The following is a 26,979-nucleotide window of genomic DNA, read 5'->3' on the forward strand; positions in this document are numbered from 1 at the left end:
AATAAATCGATCTCAAATGATATAATACACAAATCAATCAACAAAAATGTAACATATCTATATACACTTTTAGTAATATTTTTATTCATCTAAAAATAAAATTGGCCAGGCTCACTGGCTCACACCTGTAATCCCAGCACTTTTGGAGGCCAAGGTGGGAGGATCACTTGAGCCCAAGAGTTCAAGACCAGCCTGGGCAACATGGTGAAATCCCATCTCTGCAAAGGTATAAAAATTAGCCGAGCATGGTGGCACATGCCTGTATTCCCAGCTACTTGAGAGGCTGAGGTGGGAGAATCACCTGAGCCCGGAGGTCAAGGCTGTCATGGGTTGTGATCACAACACTGCACTCCAGCCTGGGTGACAGAGTTAAAATGTGTCTCCAAAAAAAATTAATTAATTAATTAATTTAATTTAATCAATGTAAAAAATAAATGGTAAATCTTCATTTGGGTGGATTCCTTTTCTGCATAAGTGAAACAGCTGAGATTTCCTTAAATAGGAGCCTAAATAAGTTTGGGTGAAAACATCTTAGTGTTTCCCCAGGAAATTATCACTTTATAAGCAGAAGCTTTTTTTTTTATTCTGAAGACAGTTGAGCTATATTCAAAATCACAGATAACTTGTGTCAAAAATGGTCCTTGCTTATTTGACTTGCAAAAAAAAATGCCTCAAAAATGACAATCACAGAGGGCAAATCCTGAGAGAATGACAGTGTTCTTCTCTTCCTCCTCCTTTTCCTCCTCCTACGCTTCTCCAGATCCCCTGTTGCCTATTATATTAACTAAAATAACTTTGTTGAATGGGATCCTTCTTCTTCAATTCCTAACTTTCTAAAAAGTTTCCTGCAGGCAGCCAAGCAGGGTGGCTCACGCCTGTAATCCTAGTGCTTTGGGAGGCCGAGGCAGAAGGATCACTTGAGCTCAGGAGTTCAAGACAAGCCCAGACAACATAGGGAGACCTTGTCTCTATTTAAAAAAAAAAAAAAAAAAAAGTTTCCTCCAGGTTCTATACTGGTACCTGCAAGCTTCCCTCGAAATCCTGATGTAATAAAAAACTCGTTCTCCTGCCAGAGGTATCAAACCCATCCTTTGGCCATTGTGCAAACTTCTCTTTCCAAATCTAGTCTTAAATTCAGAAGAAACACATTCCTTTTCACTTTGTTTTATGATGTTCTATGATCTCAAACCTTTCTCCTCACAATTCAGCCCATCTACTTTTCCCAGCATCTCTGATTTTGTTCATCTCAGTGGAGTGTCACGCACAGTTGCTGTCATTAGGCAGCATTAAAAACATATTTCTATGAAAATGGCTGGTGTTACAACACTGGAGGGAAATGTAAAGGTTGCTGATCATCTCTTTGATCTCATGAAACACCTCTAGAGTATTTGTCTCCTTTAAACACTCTGCTCTTGGCCAGATGTGGTGCTCATGCCCGTAATCTCAAGTGCTTTGGGAGGCCAAGGCGGGAGGATGACTTGAGGCCAGAAGTTCAAGGCTGCAGTGAGCTGAGATGGTGCCACTTGCACTCCAGCCTGGGCTACAGAGTGAGACCCAGTCTCAAAACAAACAAACAAAAAACAGAGTAAAGGGTTCCAGGGTGTGAGCAAGGCAGGTTGCCTCCTGCTCCCTGGCCCTATAATGCCCTTCCTACCTCATTCCCCTAGATAAGTTTCCAGGATTCAACTTAGCTGTGACCATTTCCAAAACTTTTTCCCTATTCCCTTAAGTCTGGACTAGGTGCCCCCCTGTCTGCCTCCAGCCCCAGGGGCGGCCCTCCCTTACAGGACCTCTCTTACTGTTTTTAATTATCTGGTTGTTTGTCTGCTTCTCCAATGGATTGTGAGTACCTTGAAGGAAATAACTGTGTTGTTCATACATATTATTTATAAGGTATGGAATAAATATATGTGAAATAAATAAACACATTTTATGAATGAATGAATGAACTATAATCTTTTTCCTCTGACAATAAAGTGTTAAAATGAGATGCAGAAGGCAGTGTGGAAAAGTTTGCCGTTTTTTTTTTTTTTTTTTTGAGATGGAGTCTCTCTCTGTTGCCCAGGCTGGAGTGCAGTAGTGCCATCTCACCTCACTGCAAGCTCCGCCTCCTGGGTTCACGCCATTCTCTTGCCTCAGCCTCCCAAGTAGCTGGGACTACAGGCACCCACCACCACACCCGGCTCATTTTTTGTATTTTTTTTTTTTTAGTAGAGATGGGGTTCACTGTGTTAGCCAGGATGGTCTCGATCTCCTGACCTCATGATTCGCCTGCCTTGGCCTTCCAATGTGCTGGGATTACAGGCATGAGCCACCAGACCCAGCAGTTTGGCAGTTTCTAAAAAAAGTAAGCATATAATTACCATACAACTGAGCAATTCTACTCCCAGGTGTCTACCCAAGAGGAATGGATGCAAATGCCCATGCAAAGGTTTGCATGCAAATCATTATAGAAGCATTATTCATAATAACCCAGAACTGGAAACAACCTAAATGTCCATCAACTACTAAATAGAGTATGACACAGCCATACGATGAAATGCTATTTAATCATGAAAAGCAGCAAACCACTGACACTTGCTGAAACATGGATGAACTCTGAAAACATTCTGCTAAGTGAAAGTGAAATACAAGCGATCAGTTATGACTGTGTGATTCCATTTCTATGAAGTGTCCAGAAAGGGCAAATCTATAGAGACAGAAAGCAGGACAGTAGTTGTCTATGGTTGGGGGTGAGAATTAACTGTAAGTGGGGATGAGGGATCTTATTGGTACAATACAAATTATTTAAAACTGATTTTTTATGAGGGTTGCATCACTTGGTAAATCTACCAAAAATGAATGAACTGCAAATTTGAATAGGGTGAACTTTATGATACATAAAACATACCTTAATAAAGCTGTTTTTAAAAACATGAGGTTCATCAGTTATAACAAATCTCCCATGCAGATGGGGATATTGATAATTGGGAGGTTGTGCATGAGTATGGGCAGGGATCATATGGGAAATATCTGTACTTTCCTCTTAATTTTGCTGTGAGCCTAAAACTGCTCTAAAAAAATAAAGACTTTTAGAAATTAACTAAAATAGGACATCAGATTTTAGAATTTAAATGCAAAAATAAGCGTTCATTGCCATGATAACATTTGCCCTTTTCGTACCACCAGTATTTTGGAAAATATACGAAATTACTTCTTAAGTACCTACACATGTCAGAAAAGCAGAAGGGCTGACCAGGAGAAATGAGAGTGACGTGTATTCCTGAGTCTAAGTAGGTCAAAGAAGAACAAGCCAGAAACAGACGAATGGTAATATAGGAAACTGTCATGTAGTTCCTGGTTAAAAAATGAAAAGTAATATTGTATCTCTATTTTCAATGAAACCATAGTTCCTTAATTCTAAAACCCGATTTCTTTACACTTCAATAATTCTGAAATCAGAAGTCACCTTAGAATCTATCTATATTTTCATTGCAACATCTTCTCCCCTAAAACCTGTTATTAAATAAATTATAGGTCTTAAATAGAATCTTGAATTCAAGAAAAAAAAAATTAGCTAAAAAAAATTTCTTTGTACTTTTGTGTTTTTAAGTGAATATAGCATTGAATTTCTTGAAATTACCTTAAGCATATTTAATGAGGTTACCCAATGACTATCTGAATCAGGTGAAGCTGCAAAAGTCTCCATTTCTCCATATATATCTATTGTTTTCTCAGTTACTCCCCAAAACCGCCAGGGCACTGGAAACAGATGAGGTCTAAACTCTGAGCTGAGCTGAGCTGCCCATTCTCATGCCACCTTAGAACAGTTGTCTCTAGATTCTCACACTACACACAGACTCATGACCACTAGAGAAATCTGAATTATATTTTTTAAAATAGAAAGTAAAAGTAAAAGGAGATTGAAGAAAAGTTAGGATAAAATTCACTATAAAAGTTCTAGTTCTATGGAGAAACAGTCATTCTCAAACATTGCTGGTGGTAATGCAAAATGGAACTCAACAGAAGGAAACTGGATAATAATCAGCAAAAATGCACTCGCCCATTGACCCAGAAATTCCACTTCTAGGATCTGTCCTAACTATACCTTGGAGAATATGTGGAATGACATGTGCATTGCAGCATTGTTTGTATTTACAAAGGATTGCAAAGAATGCAAATGTCTGTCATCAGGCGACAGTTGAATACACTATGGTATCCACACACAGTGAATAACTATGAAAAACGCCATACGACGCATAGAGCAATCTCTAGGACATAGTGAGAGAAAAAGTAAGGTGCAGTACTATATATTTAATATGCTAATTTTGTGTAAGAGAGGAGGAAGGGATTTGACTCAATATACACCCTTGCTGTATTTGTGAAAAGAAACATGGAAAAATAAACCAAAAACAAATAGAAAAGGGGGAAGAAAGAGGATAGAGAACAGAGATGTGAAGGAGACTGACTTGGTTGTAACTTGTTACAGTTTTGACTTTGGAATCAGGTACATGATTGATTTTTTAAATCAAAAACAAACACGAAAAAGAAAAGCAATTCTCGAAATTAAAAACAAATAGAAACAAACCTAATTGAATGTAAACATGGTGACATAGCCCCACACAAATAATCATTGCTCTGAAAGACCTCAGAACTTTGACTATACATACTTCATGGCACATAGGCTAAGTAAGGACTCTTCGTAGTGACATGTTATTATCATTTTTACATAGTCTTGGTAGGTTTTTTTCCTTTCTTCCCCTCTAAAATTGGACAGAATCTAAAGCTCCCCTCCTTCTCTCCATACAATAGCGTCCATGGCATTGCAACTCATCTCCCCTTCCTTTCAGAAAAGGAAATACGAAGATTAGCACACCAACACAATCCACATTCTGCAACTATCACAGAGAGCTGCACGTATTAGCATCGGGCTGTGACAAGCACTGCACCAAAAGAAAGAAAAAATGTCTGTGTTTTATTTTCTTCCAGATATCAGAAGCAGGCCTGGTAGGGAGTGTGCTTGGAATCCTTTTAAGAAATACAATAATCTTGAGTAACATCTAATAAGACCTAGCATTTATTGAGCGCTAACCATATGCCAGTGAGGTAGTACTATGATCACAGCCTTAAGAGGAAAATTAATCCCATGCCAAGTGCCAGAACCTAGAACGCCAAGCTAGCCTGGCATTATACCATGGGAACCATCATGTGGTATTATTAAAGTGACAGGACTCAGACCAGGACCCAGCAACCAGCCGAATAATTCTAAAGACAAGACTGAAGAAATTCTTCAGAGCTAAAATAGGCTCAGGAACTGAAATGGGAGGAGGAGAGAATCTGCAGTCAACACATGGCACAGAAAAAAACAACCCTGGAGTTGGAATTAATGTCTCGATGTAAGCCACGTACTCTGACACCCCAGGCAGCGTACTTAACCTCTCTGAGTCACTGTCCTCACAGTGAATAAGCAGCTATAACCAGCTTCTCCAGACTAAATGGAAATTAACATAGATGTGTGTAATAATGTAAAATTTGTTAAAGCTATAAAGAAATCCAAGAATTTATTATTATTAGTTCCTAGGAAAGCAGGAAAAGGGGTGAAAACAAAAGAGAATAAATGACCCAGAAATTAATGTAGAATAAGCTTTTTTTTTTTTTTTTTTTTTTTTTAAGATGGAGTCTTACTCTTGTCACCCAGGCTGGAGCACAGTGGTGCGATCTCATCTCACTGCAACCTCTGCCTCCCAGGTTCAAGTGATTCTTCTGCCTCAGACTCCCAAGCAGCTGGGGTTACAGTCACGTGCCGCCACGCCCAGCTAATTTTTGTATTTTTAAGAGAGACAGGGTTTCACTATATTGGCCAGACTGGTCTCAAACACCTGGCCTCAAGTGATCTGCCTGCCTCAGCCTCCCAAAGTGCAAAATAAGCTTTTTGACTGAGTGCATTGTAAGCTGAGCCCTCCGACTAGCTGTTTCTGTGTCTCAGCTCTCCTCTCTTTTCTTTGCATCAGATTAATGGTTGAAAAAAACATTTTAGATTATTTGGAGAATAATAATACTAGTAAACTTACTATATTCTTCATGTATTATTTGGGGTATTTTTACTAAAATATTGTTGCGTTTCGGTTTAGCTAACATTACCCTATGAATATAACTAGATTTAGATCCAGAGAGACTTTTTTCTTACAAACACCTAGAAATAGATATTCTACATAGACAACATTTGGTAAATGTTTTTGGCTAGAAAAAAGGCCCAATTTCCTACAGAACCCAGAGATTCTTGGCATTGATTATAAAAACAGATGGAAAGAATTGATTACACTAATGAGGATGGTTCTGGGGATACTGAGGCTCCAACAGGGGGAAGAGGGGAGGGTTCTGCAGTAAGGAGATCACTTACTTTCAGTGACCCTGACACATGCCCTGTCCTTACCACCTAGGGCACACTGGCAAGACTTCCTGCCACCAGCACCTGCATCTCACTGTGGGAAAGCTTCTCTGGCTGCCCTTTCCACTCTTTCACCTGTGCAGAGGTCCTCGGAGAACACTGCTCCTGGGACGAGCTCTCAACCAGCAACGAATGGGTCTTGGGGCAGAAATGCCCCCAGCTAGACCGGACGCCATGGCTCACATCAGTAATCCCAGCACTTTGAGAGGCCAAAGCAGAAGGATCTCTTGAGGCTAGGAGTTCGAGACCAGCCTGAGCAACATAGTGAGACATCTCTCTAAAAAACATACAAAAATTAGCGAAGCACAACTATGTGCACCTGTGGCCTCAATTATGCAGGAAGCTGAGGCAGGAAGATTGCTTGAGCCCAGGAGTTTGAGGTTGTGGTAAGCTATGATCACGCCACTGGATGACAGTGAGACCCCATCTCTAAAAAAAGAAAAATACATAAATAAACAAATCAATATCCCAGTTCCTTTTTCCCTTAGTGTGAAAACTCTGGGGTACATGTTTTTCACAGGCTCCCAGGGTTCCCCAGAAGGGTGAAGTTTTGGTTACCCACAGTCACACCCTGCTTGCTAAGGAGAACTTTATTAACTAACTTTTCTACCCTCTCACTTCCCTATTCCCTTTCCAAGTATCTCCTGTATCACTTCTCAAGTAAACTGCTAGCACCCAAATCCTCTTCTCAAGAATCTGCTTCTGGGAAACCTAAACCAGGATGCTATTCCCCTTGCAGAAAGCATTCCCTCCCATGAACAGCCCAACTGCTCAGCACAACAATCCCTCCTTACTATTCCCTCCTAAAAGTCAACCAAGGATATGGCTCTGTCACTATCACATTACGTCATATTTAGGTGGTGACCAAGAAGTGGTTGTCATCCTGTTCTATGATTTGTAAGTCACCTCTCCTAGCTAGCCACTCACAATCTTTCATTCTCTCCTTATGGAGAAAGAGGGAAAACACTCTGAAGTAAGGAGACCACTTGGAGCAAAATCATATTTTAAGTGAAATTAAGTTACTAGTGAACTTTCAGGTAGTCTGACATATAAAGATAGTAATTACCTTCTGAAATGTAATTTTCAAAAATGATTAAGATGGAAACCTCAAATTTAAAAGAATTTTGTGTGATTGTCCTCTGCCGTGTAAAATCCTTAGCTTCTGCTCAGTCTCATCTCTGCCCTATTCTTTTGGAAGCTTTAAAACCCCAAATGTGCTATTGTTTTCACATATATGGGCTGGTCTCTGCAGCAGCGTAGTCAAAAAAAGAAAGAAAACAATACATATGAAGGAAAGGTTTTAAATGAGTAGGAATAAATTTGATAAAATCTCACCATTACAGACTAAATTTTATCTCTTGCTATCTAATTCATCTACCATCCATGGTTATTGCATGAGTTGGGAGAAGAATAGATAAAGGAGCACCATTTAAGAAAATTCAAAATCAGGTGCATTCTCTTTGAATATTAGAGATTCAGAAGTAATAGGCCGGGCATGGTGGCTCACATCTGTAATCCCAGCACTTTGGGAGGCCAAGGCGGGCAGATCACCTGAGGTCAGGAGTTTGAGACCAGCCTGGCCAACATGGCAAAAACCCGTCTCTACTAAAAATACAAAAAATTAGCCGGGCGTGGTGGCAGGTGCCTGTAATCCCAGCTACTCGAGAGGCTGAGGCAGGAGAATCACTTGAACTCGGGAGGCAGAGGTCGCAGTCAGCTGAGATCGCGCCATTGCACTTCAGCCTGGGCGGCAAGAGCAAAACTCCGTCAAAAAAAAAAAAGTAGCGAAGACAAAGTTAAGTCTTTTAAAATCACAGTCAGTACAACACGTAATCTTGCCTTCATGCAATGTGAAGTTATCAAATGCTTCAGGAACTTTCAAATCTCTTCAAGCTGTTTTCATGAGTTTCGTCTGTACTATTAAAATACACCACCACCACCACCACTAAGAAAATCCGGTTCAAAAATGGCAAAAGACATTTCTCCAAGAAGATATGGAAATGGCCAATAAACACATGTGAAAGTTGCTCAAGGTCACTAGTCATAGGAAAAGGCAAATCAAAGCCACCATGTGATGGTACCTCACACCCATTAGGATGGTGACTGTAGATAATTAATTAATTAAGTGACAAGCACTGGTGAGGATGTAGAGAAACTGAAACCCTTGTGTTCCAGTTCTATGGTTGGGAATGTAAAATAGCGTAGCCGCTATGCAAAATAGCATGGTAGCTCCTCAAAAACAATTAAGACAGAACTACCATATGATCCAGCAATTCCACCTCTAGGTATAAAACCAAGAGAATTGAAAGCAGGGTCTCATCTCTATTGTGAATATTGGCATTATTCACAATAGCCAAAAGGTAGAAGCGACCCAAGTGTCTGTCAACAAATATGAGTGAATAAACAAAATGTGGTACACACATCAATGGGATAAGATTCAGCTTAAAAAGGAAGACAATTCTGAGACCTGCTACCACATGGATGAACCTTGAAGACATTACGCTAAGTAAAATAGGCCAGTCACAAAAGGATAAATACTGTATGATTCCACTTACAGGAGGGAACTACAGTAGTCAAGTTCATAGATACAGAGAGTAGAATGGTGGTTGCCAGGGACTGGGAGGAGAAGGAATGGAGACTTATTATTTAATAGGTACGGAGTCTCAGTTTTGCAAGATGAAAAGAGTTCTGGAGATGGATGATGCTGACGGTTACACAGTGATAAGAACTTATGTAATGCCACTCAGCTGTACCCTTAAAAATGGCTAAGATGGTAAACTTCATTAAAAAAAAATTAATTTTAAAGCTACTACTCTGAAATTGTTATTTGTCAGTAAAGAATGAAAATGCATTTGCCACGGTAAGTTTTACAAGATTCAAGGTGTGAAAATATCAGTGGCTGACGTGCTGTTAATGAGCACCATCTCTTTCACAGGTAACAGACATCTATTCATGCTTCTGTTGAACAGACAGACATAGAGGCGAGGCCCAGAGATGGTGGGTGGTTTGCCTAGACTGTCAAGGAGCCTCAGCATCAGTGTAGAATCAGGGTAGAATTAAAATTGGGTGCATTCTCTTTCAAGGGAATGTAGAGATTCTACATTGTGAGCCCAGGGTTATCTTCCCCTGCAGCGTGCCTTTTCCTTGCGTCTTTTTCAAAGACATTGTTTCAAACATGTTTCCCTAAATTCTGACTCCTTACAGAAATATTCAATATTTGTTTAAACTTTCCTCTCTATGGTTTCCTTTTGAAATCTTCTTGAAACATGCTCTATGGAAGATTAAACACAGCAGCACAGTGACAGATGAGTCTATCAGTTAGCTTGTCTGTAGAAGCAGCAGCTGGAACCTGACCCTTAAAAGAGCTTGCTCCAGCCAGATGATAAATCTTCAAATAAAGACTTCTCAGGAAAATCCTCAAACCTAATGAAAAGTTCAGCTCATCCCATGGGCCACTTGGCACTCTGTTGCTTGGAAAATGTGCCCACACCCTCACCATTAACTCGTGTGTTAACTGAACTCTTCCTCCAGGGTGGAAAACTCTGTATTGAGAAGTACTCAATGTCTTCTAGTCCATTCCCATCTTGTAGCTTAAAATCATCCTTTACACGGGGTCGGTAGGTGTATTTTTGGACTTTCTTACACAGGACAGGTCATAGTCACTGAGAGAAACCATTCCTGGTGTCTGAAAATTCCTAGCACAATTCCTCTGCATCCGAAAATCTCAATATTTAGGCAAACACATTGCTTTTGTTTGTATACATTCCTTTGATTTTTTAAATATTGCTTTTAGCTGCATTCAGTCTTCTCAAAGTAGCTTTAAATAATATAGTGTTGTCGGTCAACATTTGCTTGCAAGAAAATAGATGCATAGAGATTTGCATCACTGACTTAGAGCTACAAGACCTCATAATAAAGTACAGGACTAGAATCCAGGTGCCATTTGTCCCTTATACCATGCTGCCGAAATCCACCTTATTGCTGGCTTGCTTCAAGAATGATCAAATTATATACACACACATATACATATGTATGTTTATACACATGCATATCTATATTTATGTTAATATTTATACACATACATACCTACATATGTGTCAATATTTATACATTTAGGCACTATAAATATCAATTCAATATATATCAATTTATATTTAAGTTAGTGTGTGTGCACTTATGTACTCTATTTCCTGTTAACGATTTTAAACGATTTTAGGATAAAAGCCATTTTTGATTTTACATTCTATGCATTGGCAAATCAACTATCATATATTCATATATAATTCTTACAGCCATCAGAAATGATGTTGTGGATATACATGTATCAACATGGAAATATGTTTCTATGTATTACTTAGTGAGAAAATCAAGTGACAACAGCATCATGCATAATATTATTTTATTTTTGTAAAACATAGAAACAAATGCTTGGAAACACATACAACAAAAGGTGGTAGGAACCTGTATGATTTTTCTTTTTTTTTTTTTATAGATGGAGTTTTGCTCTTGTTGCCCAGGCTGGAGTGCAACGGCGCTGTCTCGGCTCACTGTAACCTCTACCTCCCGGGTTCCAGTGATTCTCCTGCCTCACTCTCCCCAGTAGCTGGAATTACAGGCGTGCACCACCATACTGGGCTACTTCTGTATATATATATTTTTTAATATAGATGGGGTTTCTCCATGTTGGTCAGGCTGGTCTCAAACTCCCGACCTCAGGTGATCCACCTGCCTTGGCCTCCCAAAGTGCTGGGATCACAGGCGTGAGCCACTACATCAGCCAAGCCTGTATGATCTTAATTCATTTATTTCTCTCTGTCTGTTTGCTTCCATGTCTGTCTTCTTTTTTTATTTCGCTTACTTTTATTTTCAAATTTTTCCTGTGAGCACATACTACTGTATAACCTTTTTTACAATTTTTATTTTAATTTTTAGTTGTTTTTTAAGAGATGGGGTCTCACCATGTTGACCAAACTGGTCTCAAACTCCTGGCCTCAAGTGATCCTCCCGTCTCAGCTTCCCAAAGTGCTGGGATTACAGGCATGAGCCACCATGCCTGGCCCTATTGTATAATCTTTTAAAGCATATTTCAGTTACTTTAAATTTCCAAAAAGCAAAAAGTTGGATTCTATATTGTTGTTTTAAAAAAAAAAAAGAAGAAGAAGTTGTGGAAACACCAACAAAAGTACTATGAGTGCACTGTCCACCAGAGAAAAGAGGGAGGCGGCTGTGTCCCCTGAGTGGGCGTTTCACTGCTGTGAGCTAAGAAGACTGTCCTCTAAAATACCCCAACCATGGCATTCACTCTGGCAATGTCCAAGCGTATCACTGCCTTCTGAGAACAAGACAAAAGAAACCAACATTTCCTGGCTCTCGGTGTTCCACAGTTAATTTTGAAAAGTTTGGAAAGAATTTAAAGGAAAATAATATTGGCAACATGAGCAATTGTTCCCACATTACATGGAGTTAGCAACAAGAAGTTATTGAGAACTGCCCATCCCAACTACAGATACTGTGGCCATAAAGCTATGACAGGGGAACCATTATTTTAGAAATACATTCGAGGATCTGCAAAGGAAAATAGTTGTTATAACACAATGATACATTATAGGCAATAAATAAACTAAATGCCCATTTAAAAATTCATTTCCACGCATGTGCAATTAGAATGTCAGAAGTAACAGAATTCAAGAAAGTCCTCAATCATTCTAACATTTAGGTTTCCAAATGTTAATTAAGCAAGCATTTTTACCCCTTTGATACATGAGTCATTGTCTTGTGGTAAACCGGTCACCTATAGCTGCTGAAATGTCATGTTTTGCCCTGTCCAGACGTGTCAACATTCCACCTTCTCGTTCTCCTTTCTAATACAAATTCTAGGAACCCATATGTTGGCCAAAAGTTCATCAATTTCATATGGTTAATTTGAATTGTCTTCACTGAAGAAACTTTTTTTTTTTTTTTGAGACGCAGTCTCGCTCTGTCACCCAGGCTGGAGCGCAGTGATGTGATCTCGGCTAACTGCAACCTCCGCCTCCCATGTTCAAGCAATTCTCTTGCCTCAGTCTCCCATGTAGGTGGGACTACAGGCATAGCCACCACGCTTGGCTAATTTTTATATTTTTAGTAGACGGGGGTTTCACCATGTTGGCCAGGCTGATCTTGAACTCCTGACCTTCAGTGATCTGCCCACCTCAGCCACCCAAAGTGCTGGGACTACAGGCATGAGCCACCTCACCCAACCTTGAAGAAACATTTCAAAACATTGGAATTTTGTTTGGGATATGCTCAGAGGCTGGTTCTTGGCTAAGACAATAAATATAGAGTTCAAATAAATTAAAAGCCCATAATTCTCATTTTGGTAGAAGTCTGGGAACACATCAGTGTTCAATAATAATGCTCAATTTAATTAGTTGATTCATACAACTAATAGATAATTAAGTAATGTAATAATTAAGCAATTCCTTCAAAAAATACTGGTACATGCTCTGTACCTGCCAACTTCTAGGATATAGAGACACAGTTTAAATCAGACAAGTAAAGAATACGTCCTCTGCTGCTTATGTTGTAGCTGGGGGAGAAAGAATATAAGCTATGACTAATGTATTCATAACCCCTTTCCTATAAAATTTTTTGAATCTATTGTAAACTCACTCAGACATTTTCCAAAATGTATGCTAATCTATGCCTATTGATGAAAAGTTTAGAAGACTTAATGTCACTTTCCCAGGGAAAATTAATGTGTTCTTTATTTTTCTTGAGCTGAAAAAAAAGGTACTCTATATTTACTGAAACTTTCAGAATAGTTGTCTCATGAAAAGAGAAAATTTTGACTTTCAAGTAACATTTTCTACATGGGTAAATTCTGCCCAATGTAAAAAGTGATTAGATCTTCACTATAGAGATTCTCATAAAACTGATTTCAAGAAATATGCCTTCCAAAGATAAGATCCTCTGAAATTCACATGAAGTGCGCATGCAGCTAGAGATGGAACACATCTCATGCAGACAGTTACTTCAATCCCCAAACATGCAAAACTTTCACCATTCAGAAAGTAAAGGAGAAACACAATCACAATTGCACAGACACATTGGATTCTCAAAGAACTTTAAAGTCTCTGTAATACATACTAAACCAGATATTAACCTACAAACCTCTTCAGTTTGTCTAAAGTTTTTACGGAATAGATAGTTGGGCCTGGGTGCAGAGGCTCATGCCTGTAATCCCAGCACTTTGGGAGGCTGAGGCAGGCAGATCATGAGGTCAAGAGATCGAGACCATCCTGGCCAACATGGTGAAACCCTGTCTCTACCAAAAATACAAAACTTAGCTGGGCATGGTGGTGCACGCCTGTAATCCCAGCTACTCAGGAGGCTGAGGCAGGAGAATCACTTGAATCCGGGAGGCGGAGGTTGCAGTGAGCCAAGATTGCGCCACTGCACTTCAGCCTAGCAACAAAGTGAGACTCTGTCTCAAAAAAAAAAAAAAAAGAGAGAGAGAGAGAGAAACAGATAGTTGAATGATTCATTTTTTCTAGTCAAGGCCCAGGGGCCTCAAGGCTTCCTTGAACTGGTGATGCAATGGCACAAATGGTGTCAATAAATGAAAACTAAAAAACACAAGTATCTAGTAATTTTATACAAAGAAACAATGTACAAAACTAAAATACACCAAAAAAAAGTAAGCGACGGTGAATCTAAATGAAATTCCACCCTTCTTAGTCACGAACTCTTTGTCCCTCAATTTTCATATTATTTTCCCAGTCTCCCCAGGCTCTAAAACTTGGAATCAGGCTTATTTTAGCCTCAAATTTTTTGTGTCTTATATCCAAGCACTCTTCATACCTTGCCCCTTTTTATTTGCATAGTGTGCCCTAAATTCTCACTGTTGGCACTCTAGTCCAGGAGCTCATGTCTGAATGCCTGCATTTTCTCACCATCTCCTAACTGGCCTTCTGGCAGCTCCCTCACTCTCCAAAACATCCAATTTATTGCTGCTAGGTTCATATTTTTCACATGCCAATTTCACGAGCTCACCTTCCGGCTCAAGAATAGGCAGTGGCTCCCTACTGCCTGCTGGATCAAATCCACGTTCCTACACTATCACTACGTGTCTCAGTCCCCCATTCACTGGCCCTAAGTCACCTCTAAATGGAGAAGCCATGCAGCCTGGGGAAAAGAGCCTGGCTTTGTCATTGGGAAACCTTTGTTTTAAATCCAAGCTCTGCTATTTACTCCTTATGAGACTTTGAGCAAGTTACTTAAATTCCCTGAGCTTCAGTAAACTCCCTTGAAAAATGGGAATAATAAAATCTATCTTGCTCGGCTATTATGAGAATTCAGTATAATCGCTAACACAATGGATTGGCACAGCTCGTTTATATTTTCATTCCTTTGTTCACATTAGTCCCCAGAATGCGCATCTCCCACCTCTACTTCTCAAAGATCCTAATAATGTGTTAGCAAAATGGGAGCAGCTGTGCAGGACCTAATCAGAACCTTGGGGCCTTTCTAGCAAATTCAGATTGCTGCTTTTCCCATATCTGTTTTTAAGAATAGAGGTGGAAATCCTTTCCTGGAAAATTATTTTCTGTCAAAATCAGTCCTTACACACGACTCCATTTCTCGAAATTCCCATGGGCAATGTAAATGCCAAAGATTCTTAATTCTTATTTATATATGAAATCAAGAACTATTAATTGAGAGCCTATTAACTGTCAGACACGGAGTAAGTTGCTGAAGATATACCCATGATCTTGTCCTACAGAAATGATCAATTATGGAAAACAGCAAGCCTGACAAGCAAGTACCCAAAAAAGAGGACAAGTATGATAGTATGAAAAGTATAGGCCAGGCAAGGTGGCTCACACCTGTAATCCCAGCACTTCGGAAGGCCAAGGCAGGTGGATCACTTGATGTCAGGAGTCTGAGACCAGCCTGGCCAAGGTGGTGAAACCTTGTCTCTACTAAAAACACAAAAATTAGCCGGGCATGGTGGCGCACGCCTGTAATCCCAGCTACTCAAGGAGGCTGAGGCATGAGAATCGCTTGAACCTGGGAGGCAGAGGTTGCAGTGAGCCGAGATAACACCATTGTACACCAGCCTGGTCAATAGAGCAAGACTCCATCTCAAAAAAAGGAAAGAAAAGAAAAGAAAAGTATAGGCCGCTCAGGGAGCAGAGAGAGGAAGCCAAATTTAGGTCAGGGGAGAAGGTACGTGCCTCTAGAAAAAGGCTATTTAAGCTAAAATTTGACCTATAAGGAGGGATAAGTTTGATGGAATTGGATAGGAGAAAGACTTCAGGGCATGGAGACAGAGTTTTCTGAGCAGAGAAACAGCATATGCGAAGGCTTAGAGAGAGCCAGCCCACGTGCTAACAGGAATTGAAAGAAGTGCCATCTTTAAATGGGTAGGGCTGACAAGTGTGAGGAAGTAAGAAAGGTTACCAGTTAAGGTGATTCCCACAAGCCAGGAAGTGAACTGGTACTTTCTCGTAAGGGCAAGGGAAAACAAAACTGTGAATTTTAAATCCAAGATTTTACCAGCCTGGATTTCTACGGCTGTTAAACTTGCATATGGTTTTGTGGGACTTGGCGAGTAATCTTGTGTGCTGCGTCACACTAAGCACATAATATGTGGTGTGAAAAATGGCAGATGAGCCTCTGGACTTGACCTTCCTCAATGAATTCTAGGTAGTACAGTTTGAAGTAGCAACGTGTGGTGAAAGAAAAAGGTAGACTATGCATCAGGTAACTGGGTAACAACAGCGTAAAACAGAAGAGAGGTGAGGCTGGTCTTCCCAGGCAGTGTCAGGCGATGACGGAGAGAGAAAAGCAAAGGGATTCAATGACAATGAGATCACATGTAATTTCAAAGAATTGCCCTAAATTTCATTTCTAGAGCTGTTCTCTCAGAACCCCATTGAAGGCAGAAAACAGGGTGGTCTTAATTGTATCATGTATCCTGGCCCGAGAGGGAGTCAGATTGGTATGCTGTAAGTCATGGGCTTAGGAGTCCAAGGAACCTGAATGTGAATCTGTTTTTTTCCATTTACTCCTGTGTGACCTGGGACAATTGACGCAATCTCTCTGCATTTCAGTCTATCCCACTTTCAAAATGTGGAGACAATTACTACCTCTCAGGGTGATTTTGAGGAGTAAATGAGAGCATATATGCAAGGTACCTTGAATCATCTGTCCCTTGGCCTAGAGTAGACACGAAGTAACAGGTGGCTCTTCCTGAGATGCTATGGACTCTGCTACCTCTCAGCATTAGGCTATTGACGAAGTGTAGGGATGGGGCTGGTCGTAACCCAAGGTAGAAGTAGAATTCTGCTCTTAGGTGCTTAGGCTTAGGTGCTTTGAGAGCGACTTTGTTGAATCTGAATTTTACTTTTAAGTGGCAGAAAGTAAATAAAGCTTCTTGGCTTGACAGGACATGCTTGGGTCTTATTTCACAGTTGGTGTCCACACAGACAAGAGGAATATCACTGCTAAGTAAGCATTCATTGAGTAGCCCTTTTTCCCCCACAATTAACATATAATTAAGATTCGGGGTGTGTGTGTGTGTGTGTGTGTGTGTGTGTGGTGGAGAGGAAGAGAGAGGGAGAATTCCTCTACATACCATTAGCTTTATAACCATTAGTTTGCATACCATTAGTTTAATCCTATAGTTCCCCAGCCATATAACGGCAAGCTTATTCTCCATTCAATGCTGCTAACCTAACTGTATTCAAGTACATGCTTTGCAACCTGAATATTGCTTTCTGTGTTGCCATGAAAGCCAGCCAGGGCAGGAATGCGTGAATGTATCTAAGGCTCTATCCCTTTCCTCTTTCTAGCCTAGTCTGTCAACACTGCTGCTCCTTGTGGAAGCATGAAGTTCCTAATGCCTAAAATAGGTAACTCGTTTCTCCTCTAAGAGAATCATAAGCTGAATGAGCTGATGAGGCCAAGCCAGCCCAATCTGGAAGCCTGTGTGGTTCAGAAGGACTTCCTTTAAATTCCATAAAGACAGGGACAGCAGCCAGAACATATTTGCTAAATAATTTGATTCCCTGAGAAGATGAACGTCCTGCTTCTATCCGAGCTTTATTACTTCCCGCAGACATGCCAAGCTCCATCAGCATCCAATCTTTCCAACAGCCTCTGGAAATGCCCTGACCACTATTGAAAGGTAAATCAGTAGGTTCTGTCATGTTATAAAAGATGTAGAGGACTATCGCTTGCCACAACTACCCCAAAACGAGGGCCTGAAATAATATGAAACAAGAAGGAGACATTTATATTAACCTTAGTTCCCCTTAAGAAGGAAGCTGTATTTGTTTAGGAAAACTCTCTTACAATAGAAGGCAAGACCGCAGACCCAGGTTGCCTTAATTTGGGTAAAACCATACATGCTAGACAAGATGAAGAATGTATTCAGGAGGGGAGAAGAAAAGAGAGAAAAAGGATGCCAGTGGAAAACTGCACACTCTGCCAGTGACTTTTTGTGAATCCCTTAAAACTTTGATAAAGTTGTTATAACTCACCAAATGCTTGAAAAAAAATGTATTTTTACGGAACCCAAAGAGGAGCTTTGTGCCACATTTTTCATGAGGTGAAGCTTGAGCAGTAAGTTTGGGGGCAGAGGAGCAAAGAGGAGAGTGCTTATTCCCAGCACTGGAATTGGATTTGGGTCCGGTTGAACCAAATCTTTAATGAACAGCTGCCCAGGGGTATGTGAGTAACAAAAATTGATTAGTGGCCAGTGAATGTAAATTTATCAACTAAAAATTTGGCCCACAAACAATATGCAGTACTTATTTTGCATTTATAAAGTTACATGATGTACAGCTCTGTTGCTTGAATGACACGCATGCCCATGTCATTTCACAAGAAGAATGTCACATAAAAAGAACTTTCCTGGCTTATAAGCAACTCCTAAGTACTTTTCCCTTAATTGACTAAAGGCCCTCCAGTGCTGATCTTCACATTACTACAAAGGGACTCACACTCTCCTGAGAGCGGCAATCAAACCTCACCGGGATTGTGGAGAGCATTCCTCCTTGGAACTGTCTCCTCATTTGACATTCAACAACATCGTCATTTTCAACACGATTCAGGTCATGAAAGACCAGGACACTTTCTAACAATAACTTTATTTCCAGCCATTTTCAAAAGAAAACTAGCCTGGGAAGCAGACCACAACAGTGTACTGACTTTTTAAGGAATAAACTAGGCAACTATCTTTTCAAATGTTGTCTAAGCACGACCAGTTTAACACCCTCACAGAGCACACCAGGGGACAAGAGGTGACAGTTGCCAACGCAAAGCTAGCATAGGGGTTAGCGATTCCAAACCAACCCATCTGATAAAGAAGGTCAGGGGGAAAGAAGGGGAAGAAGAAAGTAAAGGAGGAGAAATTGAAAAAGCTTCTCTGAACTGAATCAATTGACACCCTTGTAGGTCGTGAAGCTGAGTCTCCTTTTAGTAGAGAGACCTTAACTATGTAAAGGTGCCATGTTAAGTGATGCCCACATAAATCCTGAAACTATTAGAATCCCTCGTGGAATAGTAACATTAATAACAGAACTTAAAAGTCTCCTTTAGCAAGGATGTAAATGTCGACACTCCCTTCCTCCCCAACCAGAGTAGTCAAACAGGATGGGTTTCTTCTCCATAAAACACAATAGCATAACCTACGTATCTACTGGACCAGAAATGGCTTCTATAACTTATTTGTTTATTTACTGCTTTCCAATTCCCTGAAATCAAAATGAACTTTCCCATAGGGATCACCTGATCCCTTTAACGTATCCCTCATTAAAACGGCTGAGAACAGGAGGAAGAAAGCAGACTCACCATTTGATTGCTATACCAGTACAGTGACGACCCCTTCAGTATCACCCAGAACTTTTTCCATTTGTTGCTTAGGAAACTTCCCTTTTCCTTTTTCTTATACAGCCACCCTTGGCAGTCAGCATGGCCCAGATCTTTACACGATATCCTCCTCCGACTCATCATGAGAAAACCTGCAATGATTACATGAAGAGGTAGATAATGTATTACCCTGATTTGGTAGGTAAAGTATTATCCTGATTTATGTGACAGAGTGAAAGGCAACTTTTAATTGTTAAACCCCCGGGGAGTTGGATTTTTCCCCAAGATTTATGCAAAGCCTATGCAAAACCAATGCAAAAAAAAAAAAAAAAAAAAAGCCATGTGTCTGTTTTATTTTTAAACATTCGTTTGATGCTTAGAAGGTATAAGATACAGCCAAAGAAACAGCGCAGCGGGACTAATATGCAAGTATTAGTCTAAGAATAGTATTCACCAAGAATAAGTTGAAAATAATTAAAATCGTACGGCTGGCACGCATATCAGTGCAGTAACATAGCTCCTCTCAACAATAACAGCTGTAGTTATGCAATAGATGTTGAAGGGTTAATGCCCACCTCAAAACACAGCTACTTCCCGACTCACTGCCAGTTTTTCTAAGCTCTTTCGACATACCACGAGGGATTAATCCAAATGAACAGCATGCCATCATTTCTTAAAATCGATTCAACAATAACCAAAAATTAATCTGCCGTCCACCTCCTCTTACTAGCATTAAGACAGACAAAAATCTGATCCCAAGGAAGGCACCCCGGAGAAAAGCCACACTCAACACACACAAAAAGGAGATAAAGAAACAAAAGAGACCTAATTACCTTGAGTTTTCCTCCTCGGCTTCTGACGCAAGGGAACCTGCTGAAAATGCAGGAAGGAAAGAAAAGAGGAAATTTCTGATTGTGTTGTAACATTTGTAAAGAGAGAAGGAGGGAGGAGGTGGCAGTGTTTATGAGCAGGATGGAATCTAAAAAAAACTCTCCAGGCAGAGCTTAACGGGGAGCTACTAGCTGAGGCACAAAATGTGCTAATTAGAATCAATATACATTGAGCTGAACCTGAAAAAAAAAAAATGTCACAGAGCATTTATCACTGATGTTTCCTGTTCCCACCCACAAGCCGCTCTCACTACTACTTTAGTTATGATAGCACAGTGTTCACGGAAGTTTTAAAAATCAAAAAATATTTCCCCTTTTGTGTTTTTGTGAGAGAAGGAAAAATATATCTGCTTCTTTTGCAATTTCTAAATAACAATGATTATTCAGATAAACCTGGAAGATAATTGTTACAATCTCAAAATATTAGAGTCACTTGACTATTCAGTTCATAGTCCTGCTACCACATAGGGTTACACCTAAACCACATGAATTAAATATCCCAGAAAATGAATTTCCACAACCTCTTTTAGTGAGAGTTCAGTAGCAATCAACCCTCCTTATCAGGAAATTCTTATTTACAGATAAATTAAAGTTTGTTATTCTGTCTTTAAATATCTCTGAATATTTCTCACGTTTTATGGAAGATAAATTAGTTACCACCTACTATTCTGTACTAGCTCTTCAAATCTTCAAATCAGACGTAAGACAATATATATGAAATATACATTTTTTCCACAATACATTTTAAACAGACTAACAGCAAAAATAAAAAATATTTTCAAGTGCTTTCAAATGTGTGTGTGTGTGTGTGTGTGTGTGTGTGTGTGTGTAGAAAGAGAGAAAAAAAATTTTGCTTAAAGAAGTTTTATTTGTTTTTTCTTTACAAATATCTAAGCTGAATTGATTTAAATTTGAAAGACACCCTTTTCCGTTAACAAATAGAGAACTCGGGAAAAAAAAGCATAAAAATGAAAAGCAGTTCCAAAATTTGGTATGTAATCTTAGTACAGTATTTTATAATGTTTTCTAGAGGTTCCTGGCTTATATTCTACATATCTAACTATTGATCTCATAGCTATTATATATGGTTCTACTATATGTTTGAAGAAGGGACATGACATAGTGAAAACAGGAGAAGGTCTTTAAATCCAGAGGCCTGGAACCAATTCCTGGCTATTATAATTAGTAGCTGTGTTGCCCAAGAAAATAGCACTCTCTGAATCTGCTTCTTCATTTATAAAATGAAGCTATTGATAGTAATTCTAATCCTATAGGCCTTACAAAGATTTGACAAGACTAATTTGTGAAAATCCTCTGAGAACTAAACAACATTCCTTTACGTGAGTATATGTAATATAGTATTATATCATTGAGATAAACAAATACTTTATATCTAATAAACAGAAAAAATCATAATTTTTATAAGTATGATTTATGTTTCCTTCAGCAATTATAACGAAGCTAAAGTGTTGAAATTATATTTCCTGGGAAATAGAGATCCCAAGAAATACTGCACTGACATTTCATCTGACAAATGTTAGAGTAAAATTTATCCCCCCAAAAATTAATCATCCATAAAGATGGCAGTAATTGCCTTAAATTTTAAGCAAAGGTAGACATGTTATAATCATGGCATGTTACTAAAATTCAGGCAAGTTATCATGAAAAGGACCTAGTCTCAGCCTCACTTCACAAATATCTCCCACACTGACCTGTCTTGTGTTCTAAAGTTCCTATCATTCCCTCAAATCGTCTCCTGGGACTTTTTTTGATATACCAATTCTCTAAGATCAGTAAAACGCAACTAGTACCTATTGGCAAAATATTTTTGCCCAAATATGTATATTATTTGAGTGGCTAAATTTTAGCTGAGAGCCAGGACTAAAGACAAAGAAGAGAATACGTGAATGTAGATGCTGGGTAAGATTTGGGAAATCTGGGGTCCAGGAGTCCCTAGCGAGCACTTGAGACAAACCAAGAACCAGGGGAATAGGGAGAAAAGGGTGTTGTTAACAGTCATTCCTAGAGTGCTCAGGCCTCCGATGAACAAGATGAAATTACATTAGTTCAAACAAGAAGAGCAGCCTTCGGATGAACAAATGAGAGGAAAGTCCCTGGAGGGCAGCGATGGGATCAGCCAAGGCAGAGAGGAAGTGATGCTCCTTCCATCGCTCCCAGCTGGGTACTAGTGAGTATCCTCCACCCATTCCTTGTGAGCACCCAGTGGGACTGGAGCCCTCCGGCTCCACCTTAGGGCTACTTCCAGGAAAAGCCCCAAAATGAGAGCTTTGTCTCAATTCTGCCCAAGACCAACCCTTGGTCTACACCACGTTCTTGTGCCTAGGATGGGATGAGAACAATACCTCAAGCAGAACGGGCACCCAACTCAAAGAAAGGCTTTTCTTTGTTTTTAAGTGGGGGAGGGAGCTTAGTTATTGAGTCATTGAGTCAACCCTGTTCTGACAGTAATTCTCTCAAAGCAAATTATTAACTGTTAAAACTGTTTTCCCTGACCAGAAACAGACTGCATATTATAGAAATAACAAATTCAGGGAGTTTCAGTTTCACTTAACATACATGAATTTGAAACCTAAATTGGTTTATATGAGACAATGAAAACAATCTTTGAGAACTTTATTGCATCTAAGATAGATTTTACTCCTCACAACAGGAAGTGGAACCCACGAACTAGTCCGTTTCAAAATGATCTTGCATGTGGTTTTTCACTAGGTAAGTAAAAAGAAAAAAAGCAAGCAACCAGTTGAGCATTTTATGAGATGGTTTTTCAATAGGCAAAATTATAACTTGTTATCATGATAAATATTCAGAGCCTAGTAAGATATTTTCTCATTCTATTTTCTTCCAGTTTGAATGTTATAGGTAAAACTAAAAAATTATTCTAAAAATCTGATTTTGCCCTAACTTAGTTCTAAAATTGAGGGGAAATTTTTCTTTGAAAATATGTATTTCTTTTTCATTGAAGAAGTGTATTTTTCTTTAACTTTTTAAAAGATGGTTCAAAAACTTCATTTGGCCACGAATCACTCAAAAACACATAGAAATATACAAAAGATCCAGTAGAAAATACACAAAGGAAACTCCTTTGATATTGAATGATGGGGCTAATGCCCAGGTTACAGGTAACTATTATATTGACTTATAATCCATATAGTAGTTGTTAAACCTTGCAGGCAAAATTTACCCCAAGATATATTAAAATTCACAGTAAGATGCTCTGTCATTACATCAGACTTCATAGTGATCCTAATCTTTAGCAAAAACTATACAGTGATATGCTGGTAAAATGGGCTCTCCGGTTGCAGGAGCCCTAACTGGTGGCTTTTGTCAGTTTCTGTGGTACAAACCCTCACATCATTGACAGTTTCAAACTACCAATATTTTAACAACCAAGCCACAAAAATTCCTGACTATTTTAGAGCCCTACCAAATCGGCACAGCACTGATAGAGCTGTTAGGGATGTTCCTCCAGAAACCCCTGACATCTCCACAAACGTTTTTTATCCTTCCCGGAAAAACTAGACTCAACTTTTTAAAGGAGATTCTAAAGCATCCAATTAATAGACATTTACCTGTGAAAACATGAAAAGCTTGCTTAATTTTTTCAGAAGACTAACTACCTTAAATAATACTTAATACATTAATTGAAATAATCTCTCATAGTAGTGAATAATGAAGACAGACAATAGACATTCTAATAATAATAATAATAGAAGTAGTAATAAAAACAATGACAGAGGTTGGGTGTGATGACTCATGCCTATGTCAGCGATTTGGGAGGCTGGGGTGGGAGGATGTCTTGAGCCCAGGAGTCCAAAACTGGCCTGGACAACATAGCAAGACCCCATCTCTTATTTTAAAAAACCACAATGACAGCTAAAAAATATGAATAAAGCTTAATAATCATATCATGCTCGCGTGTGCCAGGCACTGCTCTGAGTCTTTTCAAGATACTGGCATTGAACTCTCATAGCCACCTTTCTGGCTCAGGTGCTATTATTATATCCACTTTATATCCACTTTACAGAAGTGGAAATTAAAGCAAATGGAGCTTCAGAATTTTGCCCAAAGTCACCAAAGTAAATGGTAAAGTGCAAATAGGTATTTCAAGAATAAAACTGCATAGTAGACTGTTAGGATATTTGTTTGCATTGTTGGTGTTTTGTTAAGAAGTAGGGCAGGGAAACAAGGACTAGAGATTGTGGCGAAGATGGATGCCACGGCACTTTCCACCTAGAAGAGGAAAAGAAGAAATGAAAGGAGGACTGGGAAGAAGGGGAAGAAGGAAGGGAGAGGAGATAAGGAGCTGCAGGAAGGGTGCAAGAGAAGATGGAAGAAGGAGGAAGACAATGTAGAAAGTGGGGAAGAGCAAAGTTCCAGGGAAAATCGTGGAGTTTCTAGCTTAAACAATTGCAATAAATGACTTAGCACCATAGACAACACAGTTAGAAATGTGTATATTGTTTCAGCAGTAAAGATACTGAGTTTGACAAACATGTGAGACATCTAAGTGGAAATACTTAGTATACAGCAGTATATAGGGGATTAGATATTGGGAGGAAAATCTGGAATAAAGATATAAAATGGTGACTTGTCACTGTATAAAGAGTAGAAGTCTCATGTTTTGGTCAGATCACCCAGAGAATGTATAGAATGACAAACGCTCAACATCAGAATCCAAAGGAAAACCAACATGCCCCGGAAAAGCAATAGAAGCCCAGCAAGGGGACTGTGCCATTAACAGCCAAAGAAAAAGTAAAGAGAGGCAGGAGAGAAGGTTGTCATGGAGCAGATGGAGGAATACATGAGAAAGGTAGGTCCAAACCTTCCAATACTGTCAGTGTGAAAAAACAAAGGACGAGCTCCTCTTGGCCAGGCACGGTGGCTCTCACCTGTAATTCCAGCACTTTGGGAGGCCAGGTGGGCAGATCACGAGATCAGGAGTTCGAGAACAGCCTGGCCATCATGGTGAAACTCCGTCTCTACTAAAAATACAAAAATTAGCTGGGCGTGGTGGTGGGCACCTGTAATCCCAGCTATTTGGGAGACTGAGGCGGGAGAATTGCTTGAACCCCGGAGACGGAGGTTGCAGTAAGCCGAGATCATGCTATTGCACTCTAGCTGGGGTGACAGAGCAAGACTCCATCTCGAAAAAAAAAAAGAAAAGAAAAAACGAAGGACGGATTCACTAGAGATTTGGCAAAACCAGTTTAACTATTGTGTGGGGCTACAAGACCAATCTGAGTGGGTTGAGAGATGAGTAGGAATTGAAGAAATAAAGACAGCATTGCAGACTACTCTTTCAAGAATCTTCACTGAAAAGAGGCGTCATGATAGTAACAGGAAGGCACACTGCCAAAGGACAGAGATTGCCATAGACCTCCCTCAAAACCAAGCTTCTGTGCTTAAACCCTTTTATTGCAGTAAGATACAGATACACACTTAGAAAGCACTTCAACAATACACTATCAAAGGCTTCAATTATATTCATATTCTAACTCATTGATCATCCATTTCTTTCTGCCTTTTTTCTTTTTGAGATTATTTTTAAGAGAATTAAGTATACTGTTATCTCTCCGTGTACTCCTTGCCTTTTTCATTTCCCTCTCATTATCCTCACATTACACTAACTTGAATGTGATGTTGATCATTTCCTTGCTTTTGTTGTTGTTGTTGTTGTTTTCTCCTTGTAGAGACAGGGTCTCGCTCTGTTTCCCAGGCTGGTCTCGAAATCATAGGCCCAAGAGATTTATCTTCCTCAGCCTCCCAAAGTGCTGGGATTACAGACACGAGCCACCACATCCGACCTCCTTTGCACTTTTACTATCTATAAATAATATTTTAACAAAACTAGAAGTAATAACATTAATGCAGACATTTAATTTTCACTATTATGTTTTTGTAATGTTTTCACGTTGATACATGTATCTCTAGTTCATTTTCAATGCTGCATAGTACTGCAGTGAAGAAAAATGCCACAATTTATCTCTACCTATTGATGCATATTTAAATTATTTACAGTGTTATGCTATCACAAAAATGTTGCAATTAACAATTTTGTATAACTTCCATTATGCATATATGTAGGTGTCTTTCTGGGCTACCTATGTGTCTGGAAGTGGAATTCCATGATCATAGGATATGTGCATCTTTAACTTTTTAGATATTCCCACATTTCTTCCAAAGTGTCCTACTTACAGACCCTCCTGCAATATATAAAATTTAGCTTTCTACAACCAGGAATATGTTTTAGTCTCCTATCTCAGAGTTTCAGAAATCTTTCCTACATCTCCTTCTACCTGTTTATTTTTTCTATTTCATTAATGTCTGCTCTTAACTTATTACCCTTATTTTTTTTTTAAATTTACTCTGTTATTCCTTTTCCAGCTCCTAGAGGTGATGTTTATCTTATTTATATTCTTTGCTTTTATTATAATAAAACATTCAGAGCTATACATTTCCTGGGAATTTTGCTTTACTTGTATCTCCTTGTTTTTCCATTCTAAATCATTTCTTTAGAATGAGACATTGGAATGTGTATTTATAGGTTTCTTAGCATATGGGACATTTTTACTACTTTTTTTTAATTTCTAAATTCATTGCATTTTGTTCAGAACATATGATCTTTATGATACCAATTTCTTGAAATTATTAGCATTTATTTGTGACTTATTACATAATCAAATTTTGTAAACATTCTGTATTAGTCCATTCTCACACTGCTATAAACATACTACCTGAGACTGGGTAATTTATAAACAAAAGAGGTTTAATTGACTCACAGTT

General features: G+C 39.2%; 1 protein-coding gene across 3 annotated transcripts in view; it reads right to left on the reverse strand.

Annotated features, from left to right (window-relative positions):
• The window catches only part of IPCEF1 (interaction protein for cytohesin exchange factors 1), a 208,627-nt gene that overhangs the window by 72,190 nt on the left and 109,458 nt on the right, over positions 1-26,979 (reverse strand). For 2 of the 3 annotated variants that reach the window (XM_054490559.2, XM_054490560.2), the window contains exons 4-5: positions 20,119-20,158; positions 19,268-19,437 (exon numbers count right to left, since the gene is read on the reverse strand). In XM_054490559.2, the coding sequence (XP_054346534.1) occupies positions 19,268-19,437; positions 20,119-20,158 (210 nt within the window). The remainder of the gene's footprint in view (positions 1-19,267; positions 19,438-20,118; positions 20,159-26,979) is intronic. The other variant, XM_054490561.2, reaches the window with a different exon arrangement.

This window comes from Pongo pygmaeus, chromosome 5 (genome assembly GCF_028885625.2).
Source record: "Pongo pygmaeus isolate AG05252 chromosome 5, NHGRI_mPonPyg2-v2.0_pri, whole genome shotgun sequence".
Classification (NCBI taxonomy): Eukaryota; Metazoa; Chordata; class Mammalia; order Primates; family Hominidae; genus Pongo; species Pongo pygmaeus.